The following is a 16,827-nucleotide window of genomic DNA, read 5'->3' as shown; positions in this document are numbered from 1 at the left end:
ACTGGTCTTTATACAACAAATCTTCCCTACTATACAATTGGAACATAAAGTCTATAACACCTAATAATGTATAAGTAATTCATTATAACCTTTATTTCATAGATGCATAAGGTGTATTAAGCACCTTCCAGTTAAACTCATTCTATAATGAGTATGGAGATGATTGCTTTTTTTTAATAAAAGTCGTATATTGGTTATAAAAGTTTTAATATGCGTTATACACATTATTCTAGATAAACAGTTTAATAAGCCCATTTCTTTCAGTGTAGATGGTAAAGCTAGTTATTAAAAAAAAATATTCTGTCAGTAGATAATTTTCCTAAGAGAAAATTTCAAAGATCCTCGCTTGCCCAATATAATAATAGGTAGATACTATCAAGTGTTTTTTTTTTTGTACAAACAATAATGTTCTATTTTTGTTCCCTTTTAGAAATTGGACGTAAACGAAGCTTTTGGCGTGTTTGTAAATTTACCCAAGATACTAAATGTTAGGTATGCCTATTTTATATAAACCCACAACATATTACAGCTGGTTTGCTAATTGCAAATTTCATATTTATTTGCTTACTTTGCGTCAAAGTTATCCGCATATACACGCGGCTACACAAAGCAATGCCAAAGAACTTTCAGCGGCTGTCACAGCGAAATAAAACTTAATGAAGTTTGTATATCTGCGGCGCTGGCCTCAGATTAACTTCCCAGTCAAGCTTTTCATCAAAAGAGCGTGGTACTTTGACGAAATTACTGCGAGGAGAGTACACCGGTATCACAAATCAAATGATGCTGTACAGGATTATCAGAAACTACATGAGATAAATAATTACGAATTGACTGTTATTTGAATTAAATAAAATAATCTTAGATTAGTATTCTGAGCGGCACGTATTAATATTACCCCTAAAAAAATAACCTCGATTTAAAGTTAGATGTGGCATATAAATAATCATAATACGCGGAAATTGTTAGTCAAGTTAATAGTATATTATTCAACGAGCGTATAATGATGGGTATTATTCACGAGGTGAATCACCGAGTGAATAATACTATTAAAAAGAATTGATTTAATGTATAAATATGTGTGATAAACCTAAAAAAAGAGAAAAAAAATTAACGAGATATTGACACAAAGATCATTATAATAAACTACTATTTTCAACAACTTTTTTAAGAATCAAATCATCACCTTTTCACAATGTAAATACTAAACATACACCTAAGTTAAAATCCTAACTGGCAACAGGGTATCGTCGTCATCACAACCTCAGCGGTGCGGTGTTTAAAATTTCTTCTAACTTGAAAAGTTTATAAAATTGTTTCGATTTTAATTTTCATGCTATTTGAAAAAATATTAGATGAAAAAAAGTCATACCGATATCAGGGATCGAACCCCGATCCCCAGCGTGACAGTACAACGCGTTGCAGTCTGAGCCACCACGACATAAAAGTTAAATATTCATGTCAATCTTTATAAGGTTAATATTTTGAAATATCTAATTAATAATATATATAAACAAATTAACAATTTTAGTTAGTGTCCAAACAACGGTGATATATTTTAATAGGTCGCTTAATTACGTCTTTGAGATTACAACGACGCTTTCAGAATCATGTTTGGTTAAAAATTAACGCCTGTATGTACAGAGGTTTAAAGTTCATAACTTTGGGAGCCTCCGTTATAAACAAATTGTGTGAAAACTATTGCACCTACAGCACCCACTGTTGACACACTTTTAAAGTATGACAAAACCCTCAACTTGTCATAGGTTTTATAAAATTTTAACAATAAATGCGATAGTTATTATAAACAAATTAAAAATGGGCACTTTTCTTGTTTTTTTGCAATTACTTTTTTGTTTATTAACCGATTTTAATTTAACGGGTCTCATTTTGTAGATAATTTTATCCCCTACGAGCTGTCCGTGAGTCACTTTTCCCTAAAATTGATGGTTTACCCTGCAAACTGAAAAAACTGTTTTCCTCACTTATTTGTCTAAATAAAAAAGTTAGCTAATAAAATTTTTTGACTCGCGAGATGAGAGATGTCTTGTATTATGTTCCTTTAGACAATTTTACAATAATATTGCGGATAGGACTTTTTTCGAGTTTCTCTTTTATTTTCCCTAATTATCCTGGTGTAATTCCCCTATTCCCTAAAAAGAGTACGTGATTTTTTACCAGAATGAATAAATTCAAGTAATAATAAAGTATTATTTTTCTATGAATTTCCGCAAACTTAGTATTTAAAAAAATTGCTCACTTCCATAGTTTTAGCCAATGTCTCCAAGATCTCCACGTTCTTCCAACTTTCTGATATGACGGGTCTGATTTTTTTAACACAAACCACTTCGTGCATCTGCTCGAGAGAAGGATTTCTGGGCACTTCGTCACGAAAAGGGGGAGCATAAGGGGGTGTGGGGCAGTCTCCAATATCACACCTGAAAAAAAAAACAAAACAAAACAGAATATGGTAATATTAACAGAATTTCTAATTGAATGAACTTTATTTTGATTTTATTTGTAGAAAATACTATTTTGCGCTACATTTTACTGAATTTTTCAGCACGGCAGACTTGATTGTTTTACAAAACAATTGAATATAATATACATGGCATACCAGAAATAAGTATTAAACTTTGAACATCAAAAGCAACATCTGTGTTCTAATATTTTTTCCATCATTCATATTTTTGTGCAGTAGTTTGTATCCATTAAAATATCACTAACGACCTGCCCCTAGTTTAAAAAAATATATAAATAAAAATCATTTCTACGCTTCGTTTTGTTTATTATTAACTCAATTAAGCATTTGCAGTTACGCTTCAATTAATATTTTTAGAAATTATATTATTTTAAAGATTAGGAGGTTTAAAAAAAATATATTAAACAAAATGCTTTGGCAGTTAAATACGTTGGAAACATTTTGGCACTTATGTCTGAGACACCCTGTATATTTAATTTATTTAAAACGGTTTTAGAAAAAATATTATGTGTGGTTTATTGATCTAAGAGAAATTTTGAGTATCTAGATTTGAAAAAAAATAAAAAAATGAAAAGAAAAATATAAACAAATCAAAAAACTAATTTACCTTCTTGTTATCTCCCAAAATACAAGACCACAGGCGTACATGTCGGCGGATTTGTGTGCCTCGAAATTTTGTAAATCTATCTTCTTATCCAAAATTTCCGGAGCCATGTATCTAGCAAAAAATATACAGGCGGTTTATTCTAATGCACTCGACAAAATAATTATAGGAGCAGAAAAATTTCAAAATCTATTCAGTGATTTTTGAAAGACTGTAACTTCGTGTAGAATGACCGTATCGGGAAAAAAATCAATGTCTTGAGCTTGAAGATTCTAGTTTTGAAATCTTGAGATGAAACATTTTTTTAAGCATAACTCTGGGCGCAATCAAAAGAAATAATGTAAGGCAAAAATTTTATATATATTTTTTAAACTACATATGGGCTCTGATATTTTTTTTCTGGTTTAACCAATGCCAGGGTCATTTAACTTCAATTTGCTTTTTTGTGTGCAAAAAATGGCTTTTTCTGGTGTTTTGGAGAGTCAACGACTATTTCTCAAATTTTGCGAAAAGTACCAATGTTTGTAGGTTGTTTTTTTAGCTCAATACATGCCTATGAAGCCTGTAAATTTTGAAATCGGTCGGTCGAACCGTTTTCCTTTCCTGAATCGTCAGTTTTATAAAAAAATTAAAGGTGCAGATTTATTGCTCCTTAAACATCAATTAATGATTAACACGAATCAAATTTTTTTACGTTATTTTTCTCACAATTTCGAATTAAATACTCATCGAATCTCGAAAAAAAAAAATGAAAACCAAAATTATTTTTCAAAATTCTAAAAAAATTTTTACTTTCTCTTTTTTACAATTTTATATTGAATATTTAAAATTTCGAGAAAGAAATAAACTTTTTTGAAATTTAAAAAAGTTTTGAAGAATTGAGTATTTAACGCGAAATTGTGAGAAAAATAACGCAAAAACTTTTGATCCATCTTAATCAATAATCATTAATTGATGTTTAAGAAGCAATAAACTTGCTCCTTTAATCCATACTAATTTTCTTAATTTTTTTCCTATATCACCATATTTTTTGTTTCCAGATGGTATTTTATAAGCTTTTCTACTTATTGATTGGACTATTCCTCTGTTCATAATTTTATTATCTATAAAAATTGTATTTCAACTAAAAAACAGATGAATGTAATAATATCGCAGTCGTATCTTAGACTATTTGACGAGTCAGGAAAGGAAAACGATTCTACCGATCTATTTCAAAATTTGCAGGTCTCACTGGCATGTATTGAGCTAAAAAACAACCTACAAACATTGGTACTTTTCGCAATATTTGAAAAATAGTCGTTGAAGAGGATTGATTCAAGTTTGTAAAAAAAAAATACCTTAAGTTCGCTGTACGATCATTATTTCATGAGATATCGATGATCAAATAAAAAAAGGTGACTTTTCACTCAACAGCGTATATCTCGATGAGAAATAATCGTACAGAACATTTACATTAATACCTTTTTTCCATATGAAATGGATGACATTGTATATTATATTATTTACACTGTGTCGTTTTTTATTTATTATTAATGATTATTTCCTAAATTTCTAACCTTTTACTTCCACATCTGTTTGTGTCGGGTATGTCCAACTTATTGGAAGCGCTATCGAACTTCACGGCTAACCCAAAATCCGCAATGCAGCACTCTCCGTTCTTCTTAACCAGAATATTTTTGCTTTTTATGTTCCCGTGAGCAATCGAGGGTTTCCCGTGTATCTAAAAAATATATTAAAAAATTATTAAAAAACTCTATTATTATTTCAAACTCTGCTGCGGCTGGAGTATTAAATATATCGATCGTCTTTAATAAGGATTAAAACAATACAAAAACGTAAAGGAACACTCACCCCGAATATCTCGGTGTGAAGATGGCATAAACCTCTGGCTATATACACACACACACACACACACACACACACAAACACAGCAGCAAAGTCGGCCTTACAGTGTTTGTTTGAAGAAAATCGTACAAAGAACCTGGCTTGTGGTAATCGGTGATTAAAAGCAACTGGGTCCAACCGCCATTACCTAAAAAACATTGAGATTACTGACAGATTTAGCAAAAATAAGAATTTTTTGTCTTATGAGCTGTGTGTCTATCTTATCTTGTTTTCGAGATACAAAGCGACAAAATAATTTTTTTTAAATAGAAATTTTACGAAAATTTCCAAACGGTTAGTAATATTTTTACGAATTTTGTTATTCCGGGGTTTTTAAGGACGCCAAATACGCTGGTCTAATTATTTTTTGGATATTGCATAGAGGGCGCTAGTTATCCTACATTCCTATTACATTTTAAATTCTAATTTTTTTAAGGTTAGGTTTTTTATCATTCGGGCTCCAATATATAATGTACAATTTTATTTTCTAAAAATAATGTACTCTTGTCAGAACTTCCTAATGTGGCCGGTTTTCGAAAAAAAAAATGCTTTTAATTGAACTCTTACAACATTACGATGTATAAAATAAGTGACTTTTCTCAAAGTAGGCTTATGTCAAAACTTATTGACGGATGTCTCATAAACAACCGCATACATTCTCAGTAATATTTTAAACTCTATTTAAGTTTATATCAACATTTTAGTGATTTTTAGTGACCGTAGTTAATAACGACTAATTACAGTCACTAAAATTTTGGTATAAAATTAATTATGTTTAAAATATTACTAAGAATTTATGCGTTGTTTATGAATAAATAAGTTTTGACATAAGCCTATTTTGAGGAAAGTCACTTATTTTATACACGGTAGTATTGTACGAGTTCAATTAAATGCCTTTTTTCTCGAAACCCGTCCACATTAGGAAATTTCTAACAAGAGTACATCATTTTTAGAAAATAAAATTGGACATTAGAGACTGGAGCCCGATTGGTAAAAAACCAAACCCTAAGAAAATTAGAACTTAAAATGTAATAGGAATGTAGCATGACTAGCGCCCTCTATGAAATATCCAAAAAATAATTAGACCTGAGTATTTGGCGTCCTTAAAAACCCCGGAATACCAAATTTCATAAAAATATTTCCGACCATTTGGAAATTTTCGTAAATATTTTAATTTAAAAATGTTATTATGTCGCTCTGTATATCGAAAACAAGAGGTGATAGTTCATAACACAAAAAAAAATCTTATTTTTTTGTTGTACTATCACCCCTTGTATTTACGGGAGGTCTTTCTGAAACACCCTGTATATAAGGTGTATCATTTTATTTTGTAATTACTAGAAAGCCACCGAGGTGATTCTATTTAAATTTGGCTCGCATTATCTCAAAAGCAAAGTATTACTGGACACAGATTTATTTATTTATTTAAGAACACGAAAATTTGGCCAATTATTTTAGTTACACCCTAAAGTTAACAGTTGCTTTCTTCAACCTAACCTAACTACTTGCCTTTGATATCGGCCGCTATAAAACCCAGGACATTTTCGTGCCTCATCAACACAGTCTGGTATATTTCCGTTTCTCTAAACCAAGAGTCTTCTTCGGTGCTGAAAAAAACCTTGACGGCGACTTTTTCTTCCCTCCATTTACCCAAACAAACCTCACTAAATCTGCCTTTGCCTATAGAGATACCCTAAAATCGATAATTATTAAAAATACTTATAGAATGCTGAAGCTCATTGCAATTACAGAGAGCAGGTATAAAAGGTATTAGTTAACTTCTTTTTGTCAAAAATAAGGAAATAACTTAGTTCAGTCCTATAATAGAAACATTTATCCTTATTTTTAGACAGCAAAATTAAACATACGTGGCGACTTCCATTATAAATACCCTGTATAATAAACAACAGGTGCAGTCTCCACTGTGTTAAAAGTCTATAATCTTCGCAAATTCGTACTGACCATTTCAATCTGCTTGGCGATTGTTCTCTGGACCATCATGGGCAAGCCAGATCCGGATCCACTCGACTGTTCAATGAGCCCTGCTATTCTCCCCACTTCTTTGTCGTCTGCAATGTCATTGGTCACCACGTTATTGTTTACCCTTCCATTTTTCTCCGTCTTTATTCCTAGTTTCTCTTTCTTTCTGTACATTACAAAAACGCTGGTTAGGATGAGGATCACTACGAAACAGCTAACTATTGAAGACATCATCACCATGAACGACAAGCTCTGGAAGTAACTCGTGGAGATTTTCTCCACGTACATGGGAAAGAGGTCCTTGTTGCAGAAATCTTCGTCGTCGCAACACCCAATCAATTTGGTTTTCGCGTGGGGTACCAAGTTACCTTTACACTAAAAAAAATACATATGGTGAACGATTTTTTTCGGGACCTGAATATTAACATGTTTTTCTCGTGACCACCGATTTGTAGGAAGAATAAAAAAATTGCATGATAAAAGTAGTTTTTTTTTATGGGCTTTGAATACGAATCTTATTTTTTTAATCAAATAAATAGTAGTGGAAATAATTAAATTTTAAATCTACAAATGATTTGGTAAAAACAGATTGCTTTTGTATAACTAGCGACGTATCACCATACTTATCACTGTGGTGGAAGCGCCGAACATAAAAAAAACATTCAATCATTTCTTAAAAAATATTTCTTACGCGAAGTATTTTCTTTACTAACCTGCATCAAACCGCTTTCACCGGCCCCGAAACATCCGTAGGACAAAAAAGGATAGTCGTATCCATACTCGTCTACTAAAATTTCCACGGAAGTGAAGCATTTTCCGCCTAAATTAACTTGACAGATACCTTGTTCCTCGCGTGAAGGGCAATGTTCTTCACAGTAGCAATGTAGGGTTTGATCTGCAAACCAGTAATATTTATTTTAAAAATGGAAATAAGTGGCAAATTTCACTTTTTCTACTGCCCACGAAAATTTAGACGACAAATCGGAATATTATTTATTTTATATTGTAGGCAATTAAATTACCTACAATTTAAGGTATCTAGAATTAATTTTCACTAATTTGTTATTTGTAAAATAAAGCTCGAACGCGGAAATATCAGTTTTCTAAGATTGCGCATTATTATTGCAAAAAGCGATGCATGTTGATGAAATTTATGGAAAAGACGGTCAATCCAATGACCAACCAACATGTGCGCCATACCCCGATTCAATTGATCGTGAAATTATTGCTTCAGCTATTTATTAATTATTACATTTGATACAGGGTGATTCACAAACGGTGAACAAAAATAAAACCTCGTATTCTTTAGTGAATTTTAAAAGGAGTCTTTCGTATAAAGTTTTTAACTAGGACGCTTCATTAAAAAGATACAGAGTGTTGGAGTTAAATATTTTTTAATTTTTTTCTAATAATTTAAAAAGTAGTAAGTGAAATAATCTGGGCACATATATTTATGTAAACATTGTCCAAAATATGAGATCTTTTCCTAAAATTTAGATGCTCCGGTGGCAGATATACAGGGTATCGATGGCATATTTTTCTAAATAAAATGGTACGCCACTGCTTTATGGTAACAATCATGATATTTTCGGAATTGTCTTTCACTTTTCTACAAATTACTATGTTATTTTTCGAAAAGAGTCTGATTTTCGAGTAAAACTTAAAAAACGAACTGGAAACATCGGATCTCAACCTACTAGATTTCTTTTTGTGGGGTGCTGTTAAACGAGTGGTATAGAGTGAACAAATTAATACCCCTATGCAGTCAGAAGAAAGAATAAATAATGCATTTCATCAGATTTTTTAGAAAAACGCCTCAGATTTTGAACAATGTTTACATAAATACGTGATCAATTTCAAATTATTTCACTTACTAATTTTTAAATTATTTAAAAAAATTAAAAATATATTTTTAAACGAAACGACTTAATAAAACTTTTATAGGAAAAACTCCCCTTAAAATTCACCACAGAATGCGAGGCTTCATTTTTGGCATTCCCTATAGCTAAAATCAATAACTTATTAGATATTTACCATTTAATAACAAAGAGAGTTTTTAAAAAATTCCTATTATAACAAGTTGGCTGTGGGCAAATGACAGTGTAACAAATTATTATAAAACATTACAAAATATCCGTTGTTATGACGAAATTCTTATAATATTAACCAACTTGTTATAATATGATTTATTTTAAAACTCTATTTTTGTTATTAAAATGGTAAATATCTCGGAAATTAATGATTTTAGCTATAGGGAATGCTTTATAAAAATGAAAGAATATAAAGTGTATTTTCAGTTTTTAAAATAAAACACAGGGTGATTCATTTAAAAAATTGAGAAAATTATATGCTCGAGTTTTGGCTCGACCTATATTCAACTGTTGCAATAATAAAGAAATAGCACATTCTCCTAAAACTGTACCAATATCAAAAAGTTATGCCTGCAAAAAATTATTGTTATGTTGTCCTGTTCAGGGTATAAAGGACGCTGAAAAGGGAATGATTCCCGTATACAATTGACCATAACTTTTGAAATACCCTTTATAACATAATTAATCCCTATATTAGAAGCATGGGAGAGATGAGCTTAATCTAAATTTAAAATAATATATAGGGTGTCCCATTTAAAGAATAGTATGTTTGGTTCAACCTAATAATACGTAACACTCTGTATATACGAAAATAATTTTAAAATGTGCAGTTTTAAGTTGGCTACAATTTTTGTAAATAACTTTTTTTTGATATCTTCTATAATAACGGAGATATCGTACTTCGGCGCACTAATGCCGCACTCTGTATGTTTGAATAATATGTCTACTAAAAATTTTTTCAAATTTTCCGGTTTTATAATCGAATTCGACGTCGTTATTATACAGAGTAAGTCATAATTAGGTGTAAAAAAATAACTTCTCGCCCAAAATAAAATCATTTTCAAACTTTCGTTTCAAAATGCCTTCTTACAAATACACTGTTCATAAAAAAATAATAATATAAACGATTTTATCAGCCTATATTGTTTTAAGACATCATTTTAGTAGAGAGGTATTTTTCAATTAATTTTTTTTTGTACATCTTGATATTTTTTACTTTAGCACTTTACTGAAAATATGTAAGGGTGTTTTTCTATAGAAAAGTGTAGGCTAAAACTAAAAAAACACATTATTTCAGTGTTAGGCAGCGGCATAACACTTTTTTTTACCAAAGTGCTGATTTTCATTATGAGTCACCCTGTATAATCAATATGAAGTAGTTTGATTTAAGAAATATTCAAAACGTTGCCGAAAATCAAACTAATTTCTTTAATGATGCCTAAGAGGCGTAATAAATTTTTTAATAAACAAAATTAACGTATACTACACCTACCACTTCCCAGATAGTCGTAATCCTCGTCGTAATAATCATCTTCGTGCATTTTTCCAAACTTGAGTCACTTCGCACTGTCCCAGGGCAAATCACAAGTAGAACTGTACTTAATTTCTCCTTTGAAATGTCAATATTAGGGATAATCTCCCGTCCGATACCTGTTGGTCGTTATTTGGCCAGGGTCAAAAACCTGGAGGGTGCCGGGTTTGTTGGAAACTTCGCCTTTTTTCTTGGAATCACAAAAGGAGGTTTCAAACCCGTGTTGAACACATTTAAATGTAATTGAATTGATGATAGTAAAATTTGGAGGCGATTTGTTAAAGGCTAGAAAAGAGTGTGTAAAAAGGAGAAATATTCATGGAATCGCTTTTTTCGGACGTGCTTGTTTTTATATGATTTTTTCTGTTAGCTATATAGTACCTATATATTATCACTATAGATGCTAAATATTATGTACAATAACATATTAGTTTCCACAGTCATAAAAATGGGGGAGGGAAGATTGTTTACAGGGTGGTTAATTGTATAATTTTTATGTAAATTCACATTTTTCGCTTATAATTTTTTTCCGTTCATTTCCACGAGAAAACAGTAATGTACTTTTTTTTCGCCTTCAAAAGATCTACAAAACTAGCCCTCGAGCGTCAAAAAATATTGATTAGATCAAAAATTATAAACAGTAGAAGTTTATGTATGACTTTTGAATTAAACATTTATAAACTGCGTTATTATTACCAGAACGTTTCGGCATCGCATCCTCTCATTCCTTATCACTGTCTAATAACTCACACGAAATCTGGAATCGGTAAGTTAAATAATTATTTACCAGTTATGGCCTTATAAACGAATTAACTAATTATTAGTCTGGACGATTCCGAGGATCTTCCACAATCGCTCTGATTTTTTTCATGGTAGATTTCATAATAATACATTGAAATCCATCTTTTTTTTAATTTCAAATTTGCACCCTGGAATTTTTTTTATTATTTAGCCTTAGTTGCAAAATAAAATAAATATACGACGCACGAGCGTGATATATTATTACGTATTCGGAAAGCTCATGAAAAGACCTTTAAGTTAAAAAAAAATCGTCAAGATTCGTTGAAAAACAACATAGTTACACTGTCAAATAAATTATTTTCAAGCGATTTTTTTAACGGCAGGACTATGAATAATATCGTCATTTTCGTCGGACTCGCTGTCGTTCGCTTCCCCCACCCTTCCGCTGCGCCGCGGCTCGCCGAAAAATCAAACGACCCACTGACTTTTAACAATATTTCTTATGCACTTAACATACTTCCACAAATAAAATATTTTTATCTGGAAAAGTACTCGGATTGCCGGTTATGACAGTATTTTTTTTTGCCGCTACCAACATAAATGGTTTAATTTTGACAGTCTGTAACTCCGTTGTTTTTCAACAAATCTTGACGATTTTTTTTAACTTAAAGCGTTTTTCATAAGATTTCCGAATATGTAATAATATATAACTATATCACGCGCATGAGTTGTATATTTCATTTTGCAACTAAGACTAAAAAATAAAAAAACTTTACAGGTTACAATATTGAAATTTAAAAAGAATGATGATTTCAATGTATTATTATGAAATCTACCATGAAAAAAATTAGTGCGTATGTGGAAGATGCTCGGGATCGTCCAGACTAATAATTAGTAAATTTGTTTATAAGGCCAAAACTTGTAAACTATTCAACTTACCGATTCCAGATTTCGTGTGAGTTATTAGACAGTGATCAGGAATGAGAGAATGCGATGCTAAAACGTTTTGGTAATAATAACGCAGTTTATAAATGTTTAATTCAAAAGTCATAAATAAACTTCTTCTGTTTATAACTTTTGATCTAATCAATATTTTTTGACGCTCGAGGGCTAGTTTTGAAGGTCTCTTGAAGACGAAAAAAAAGTACTTGCAAACAATGTTCCCCCCATTTTTAGGACTGTGTATCTTATTGTACATAATATTTAGCATCTATAGTGATAAATTCAGCTTGCCGAAACAAAAAGTCGCGAAATGGTCATTTCCTAGCTCTTTTACCTGGCCTATATGTATACTGCAAGAAATATACACAGGATAGGAAGACAGCTCGATTTATACGTATTTAAAAATTATAACAAACTTCATTACATTATATGTATCACAATACTTACAAGGTGTTAAAAAAGAGTGTAAAAAATCTTAGAAGAAGTATCGTCGTATTTTTTGAGCAGTACTCTACGTCGCCGAAATGTTCGCAGAAACAGTAAAATTTTTTGAAAGAAAAAGCAAATTGCATAGTTTTAAAACACATCCTGACGATAATAAATTATTTGTTAATATCTCCTTTAAGTTTTATAAAAATACTGGTTACTTCTTCATCGTGAGTTCTTATAAAAAAGTACATACAGTGTGTTTCCGGATGGGGTACCGCCCTCTTGAAAACTTTTCCATTGTTGATTTTTCGAGAAAAAGTTATTCTTGATAAAAAGTTTTGCTTATTTAATTTTTATTTAAATTTCTTTTATTGTACTTTTTAATTTTTTATTGCAATTTTTATTCTATATTTTGTAATTATGTTCTATATCTTGTCATTGGTCCATATTTTGCTCATATACAATTATTATCTGTTTTTTATTTGTGTTACGTACTTTCGACAATTTTCGTTACTTTGTATGAGCAGTCTTATGAAATAAAATTATTATTTTTATTATTGTTATTGTTATTGTTATTGCTATTGCTATTGCTATTGCTATTGCTATTGCTATTGCTATTGCTATTGCTATTGCTATTGCTATTGCTATTGCTATTGCTATTGCTATTGCTATTGCTATTGCTATTGCTATTGCTATTGCTATTGCTATTGCTATTGCTATTGCTATTGCTANGAAGAAAGGTCCACAAACTTTATTGCGAATTATTCCGAGTCACACGTTCACAGATATAATATGGTTTTAAAAATTCTTTTTTATTATACTTCTTTGAAAATACCTTATTTTCATCTATGTAACTGTAACTTTTAGCAAACTTTTTGAAGAATGGCGTGTTTTGCGACAGTTGGAGTTTTGTTTTTCGGTTCCCGCTCGAAAGCGGTCACATCAAAAGGTTTCGACTTGTTTTGAAACTCAAGTCTGTTTAGTGGAAACGGTCGTGTTGTGTTTTTTATTCAAGTGATCCAACCCAATATCTATGTTGGCGTTTTCTTCTTCCCAAAAACAATATTTTAATCATTAATGAATTATAGCTATTAAAAAAATATATATGTACGGTTAAAGTGTTTACTTGGCTAGGATACAAACTAACCAAGTTAAACACTTTAACCGTACATATACCATGAACTCCATCGATGGATATTTGGGAAACCGCTCGAAGGATTTTTTTCGAAATTGTGATGGAGTGATACGGACTGTGGAGTCTACCAAGCTAAAATATTTTCAAGGTCATCGTATTTCCGGTTATACCGGAAGTTGATATTAACTTTCTTATTTTAAATGGAACCCCCTGTATATTATTGCAAAAAATTAGGGGTTTCCATTTAAAAATTTCGAGATTTCCACATATTCTGAATTTCATATTCGATAAATTTTTTTGACCACCCTGTATAAAAATTGGAAAATTTTCGTGTCAAATTCGATAAAGTAGGTCTTCCTCTACAAAATGTCCAATTTGCACAAAAAAATAAACCGGGAAAACTAAATTTGCTGACAGTTTGCATCTGTCAATTTTCAAAATCGAAATATCTCGGAAACGGTCAATCCTAAGTATGGAGTGTGCTTTATGTTTTCAACTTAAAAATAGATGATGTTTCCAAAAAAGCAATAATATACAGGGGGTTCCATTTAAAATAATGTAAACAAATCACAAACTCAAATTTTACAATGATTTTATTTTACAATTAGTTGAATACACCGGGTACAAAAGGTAACGCTAAGTGTTTTTAATTTTTGTTTTCTTTAAAAACTGTATTTAACAAAGTTGTTCGAGAACTCAAGAAATGCAGTCTACAATAAAATATCTTAATCGCGAAGAAATAAATCGCAACAAAAAACGGATCACCCTGTAACTACAAATAAAATACATGTTCAAGCAGATAATTTTATTTTTATTAACAAACACGAGTATAAATGTAACATAGCTTTGAATTTATTATTCCTTCTTATTTTAGTACCTCTTCCCAGCAAATATCAATGGGAATGAGTTATGGTGAGCGTTCTGGATGAGGACAATTATGATTTAGTAATAATACCCTTTTCACTCGTACGATGTAAATGTGTGTTGTTTTGCTGTGCAGGGGCCACTAAATCTTCTCAAAACGCAGATATATTTTATTCTTAGGTCTAAGGGCGAAAGTTGCTGGGTCCCTGCCCAGAGGTGTGATGGTTTTGGGACTCAAGGTGACCCTGTACTTTGTGAGCGTCGTTATCAGGGCGACTTTCGTCTGTAGGAGTCCGAAACGCAATCCTAAAAGCAAAAAATACAATAAGTTTTTGAAACAAAAAAGAAAAATAGCACTTCGAAAGGTTGTTAACGTTTTGGAAACATCTGTTTTCGTCTTTTGAACTGATAATGGCTATTTGTTTGTTAGAGATATCATATAATTAATTACTAAGTTTATGTATCAACGCTACATATTTTAAATTAAATAAGTAATGAATTTTATCAACATATTATTTCGGAATGGTAAATGGGGTCTTCATTGTCACCAATCTAAGTGATATTTTTATAGATTCCTTTGAAGAAAATTATTATAATTTAAATGGAACGACATGTAGACGAAATTTTTGCAATTTGGCCTTTTCCCGTTGAGGAGTTAAATATTTTTCTAGATAATATTAATAACAAGGAGCTAACAACTAAATTTACTTTGGAAATAGAAAGCAATACCTAATACATTAGCCTTTATATATATTTTAATAAAAAATAGCAATTCTTTAGTCAACGCACACTAAAAGACATCTAAATTTTAATTCGAATCAAAATATTGACATAAAAAAGGTGTAATTAAATGCTTGTCGATGGAGGCAAATTGATTTTTTCGAAAGATGAAATGAATAGAGAATGTCAAAATAAACAATCAGTACAGGAAGTTGTGTTGAAATAGTTTTTAAGAATATTGAAAATAAAACAAATTCTGTCGGACAGCAATGGGAAATTATATCCACAGTAAAAATTGCATATATTCCTGTACTATCGAAAAATGAAGGAGAGAAGACAACAAATTTAATTTTAGAGCGGTTTTTTCACACAAGTAATAATTTGTTGTCAAAGACGCGCCCAAATAATGATGTTGAACGTTAAAAAATTGCATCTATAGCTTGCCTTCTTCAAAATGAAAGAAAATCGCAAATATCTCATTTGGAAATCGTAACCCCTAAAATGCCTATATCAGTGAAAAGAGAATTTGACATTCTATAATACGGTGTAAAAATACAGGGTGTTCCATTTGAATTGAAAAGGTTTTGTCGATTTTTACGTTTTCAAAATGTAACTTAAAAAATGGTTCACTTGGTATAATATTCTTCAGATAATCATGAGTGGAAGGTAGTGCATATTATGTTCTTTGTGTGTTCCGAAAAGCATGTGAAAGCTCCCAGAAAGAAGAAAGATATAAGGAATTTTCGAAACGCTTGAGTCAGTCAAAATTGTATAAAATGTCGATTATCTCTTGAACGGTTATATTTAGGTACAGGGAAGGGAACATTTTTGACTTATTTTTAATTTGTCGATAATGCAATAATATACAGGGTGTTCCAATTAAAATAAACAAGTAGATGGCGACTTTCTGTATAACCGGAAATGCTACAACAATGGCAATATTTTATTTAAAGAGAGCACTCCCCCAAGATCCCCTAGCCTAAATTTTCAAAATTGAAATCGAAGAAGTCCCTGAAATATTCTAATGGACCGTTATCAAAAGACGGCCTGTATACCGCTTTTATAGCGAGAGATTATTTCTGTTGTTTACTTTTTCTTTTAATATTTATAAGCAACAAGAATTTCCGCTCATTGGAATTGCTGGTTCACACATATATTATGCTGTGGTATCAAAAGTATGCCTTCTTTCGTTTCATTGATCGATTACTAGTCCTACATCTACTTATACTTTACCTATGCAATTCCTAGGGCCGTCGCCAAAAGGTAGGAACGTCAACAGTTGTCTCTTTTGCTTGTTCTCTTCACTGAACCGATCCGGATCCCATCGATCCGGATCAGGCCAATATTCGGGATCGTGGTGTAACCCAGTAACGGAAATCATTAAAGGAGTCCCCTTGTCTACCGTAACGTCAGAGTTTTTGAATATGTAGTCTTTAGTACACACCCTTGTTAACGTTTGGACAGATGGCCATATTCGCAGAGTTTCTGAAAATAAAAAAAATACAGGGTGTTTAAGAAAGACCTCCCGTAAATTCAGGGGGTGATAGTACGACAAAAATTAACAATTTTTTGTTTTACGAACTGTATGTCTATCTGCTCTTGTTTTCGAGATACAGAGCGACAAAATAAAAATTTTTAAATAGAATT

At 31.2% G+C, this 16,827-nt stretch overlaps 2 protein-coding genes across 2 annotated transcripts in view; both read right to left on the bottom strand.

Moving 5' to 3' along the window:
• Positions 1 to 2,043: 2,043 nt before the first annotated feature.
• LOC108914010 (bone morphogenetic protein receptor type-1B-like) lies at positions 2,044 to 10,359 on the bottom strand. Its single transcript, XM_023456477.1, has 10 exons — positions 10,311 to 10,359; positions 7,661 to 7,842; positions 6,930 to 7,322; positions 6,477 to 6,660; positions 5,005 to 5,115; positions 4,935 to 4,972; positions 4,640 to 4,803; positions 3,087 to 3,197; positions 2,258 to 2,435; positions 2,044 to 2,150 (listed from the first exon to the last, which is right to left on the bottom strand). Exons 1-10 carry the CDS (start codon positions 10,357 to 10,359, stop codon positions 2,121 to 2,123), a joined length of 1,440 nt encoding a protein of 479 aa, XP_023312245.1. The 3' UTR covers positions 2,044 to 2,120.
• A 4,243-nt stretch (positions 10,360 to 14,602) lies between these two features.
• Positions 14,603 to 16,827, bottom strand: part of LOC111692456 (probable cytochrome P450 6a14) — a 10,504-nt gene continuing 8,279 nt past the window's right edge. Inside the window, exons 4-5 of the mRNA XM_023456476.1 lie at positions 16,414 to 16,625; positions 14,603 to 14,766 (exon numbers count right to left, since the gene is read on the bottom strand). Of these exons, the coding sequence (XP_023312244.1) occupies positions 14,603 to 14,766; positions 16,414 to 16,625 (376 nt within the window). The remainder of the gene's footprint in view (positions 14,767 to 16,413; positions 16,626 to 16,827) is intronic.

This window comes from Anoplophora glabripennis, unplaced genomic scaffold, assembly GCF_000390285.2.
Source record: "Anoplophora glabripennis isolate ALB-LARVAE unplaced genomic scaffold, Agla_2.0 scaffold1527, whole genome shotgun sequence".
In the NCBI taxonomy this organism is placed as follows: Eukaryota; Metazoa; Arthropoda; class Insecta; order Coleoptera; family Cerambycidae; genus Anoplophora; species Anoplophora glabripennis.
The sequence above is the reverse complement of the archived record's forward strand: the minus strand, read 5'-3'. Positions and strand labels throughout refer to the sequence as shown.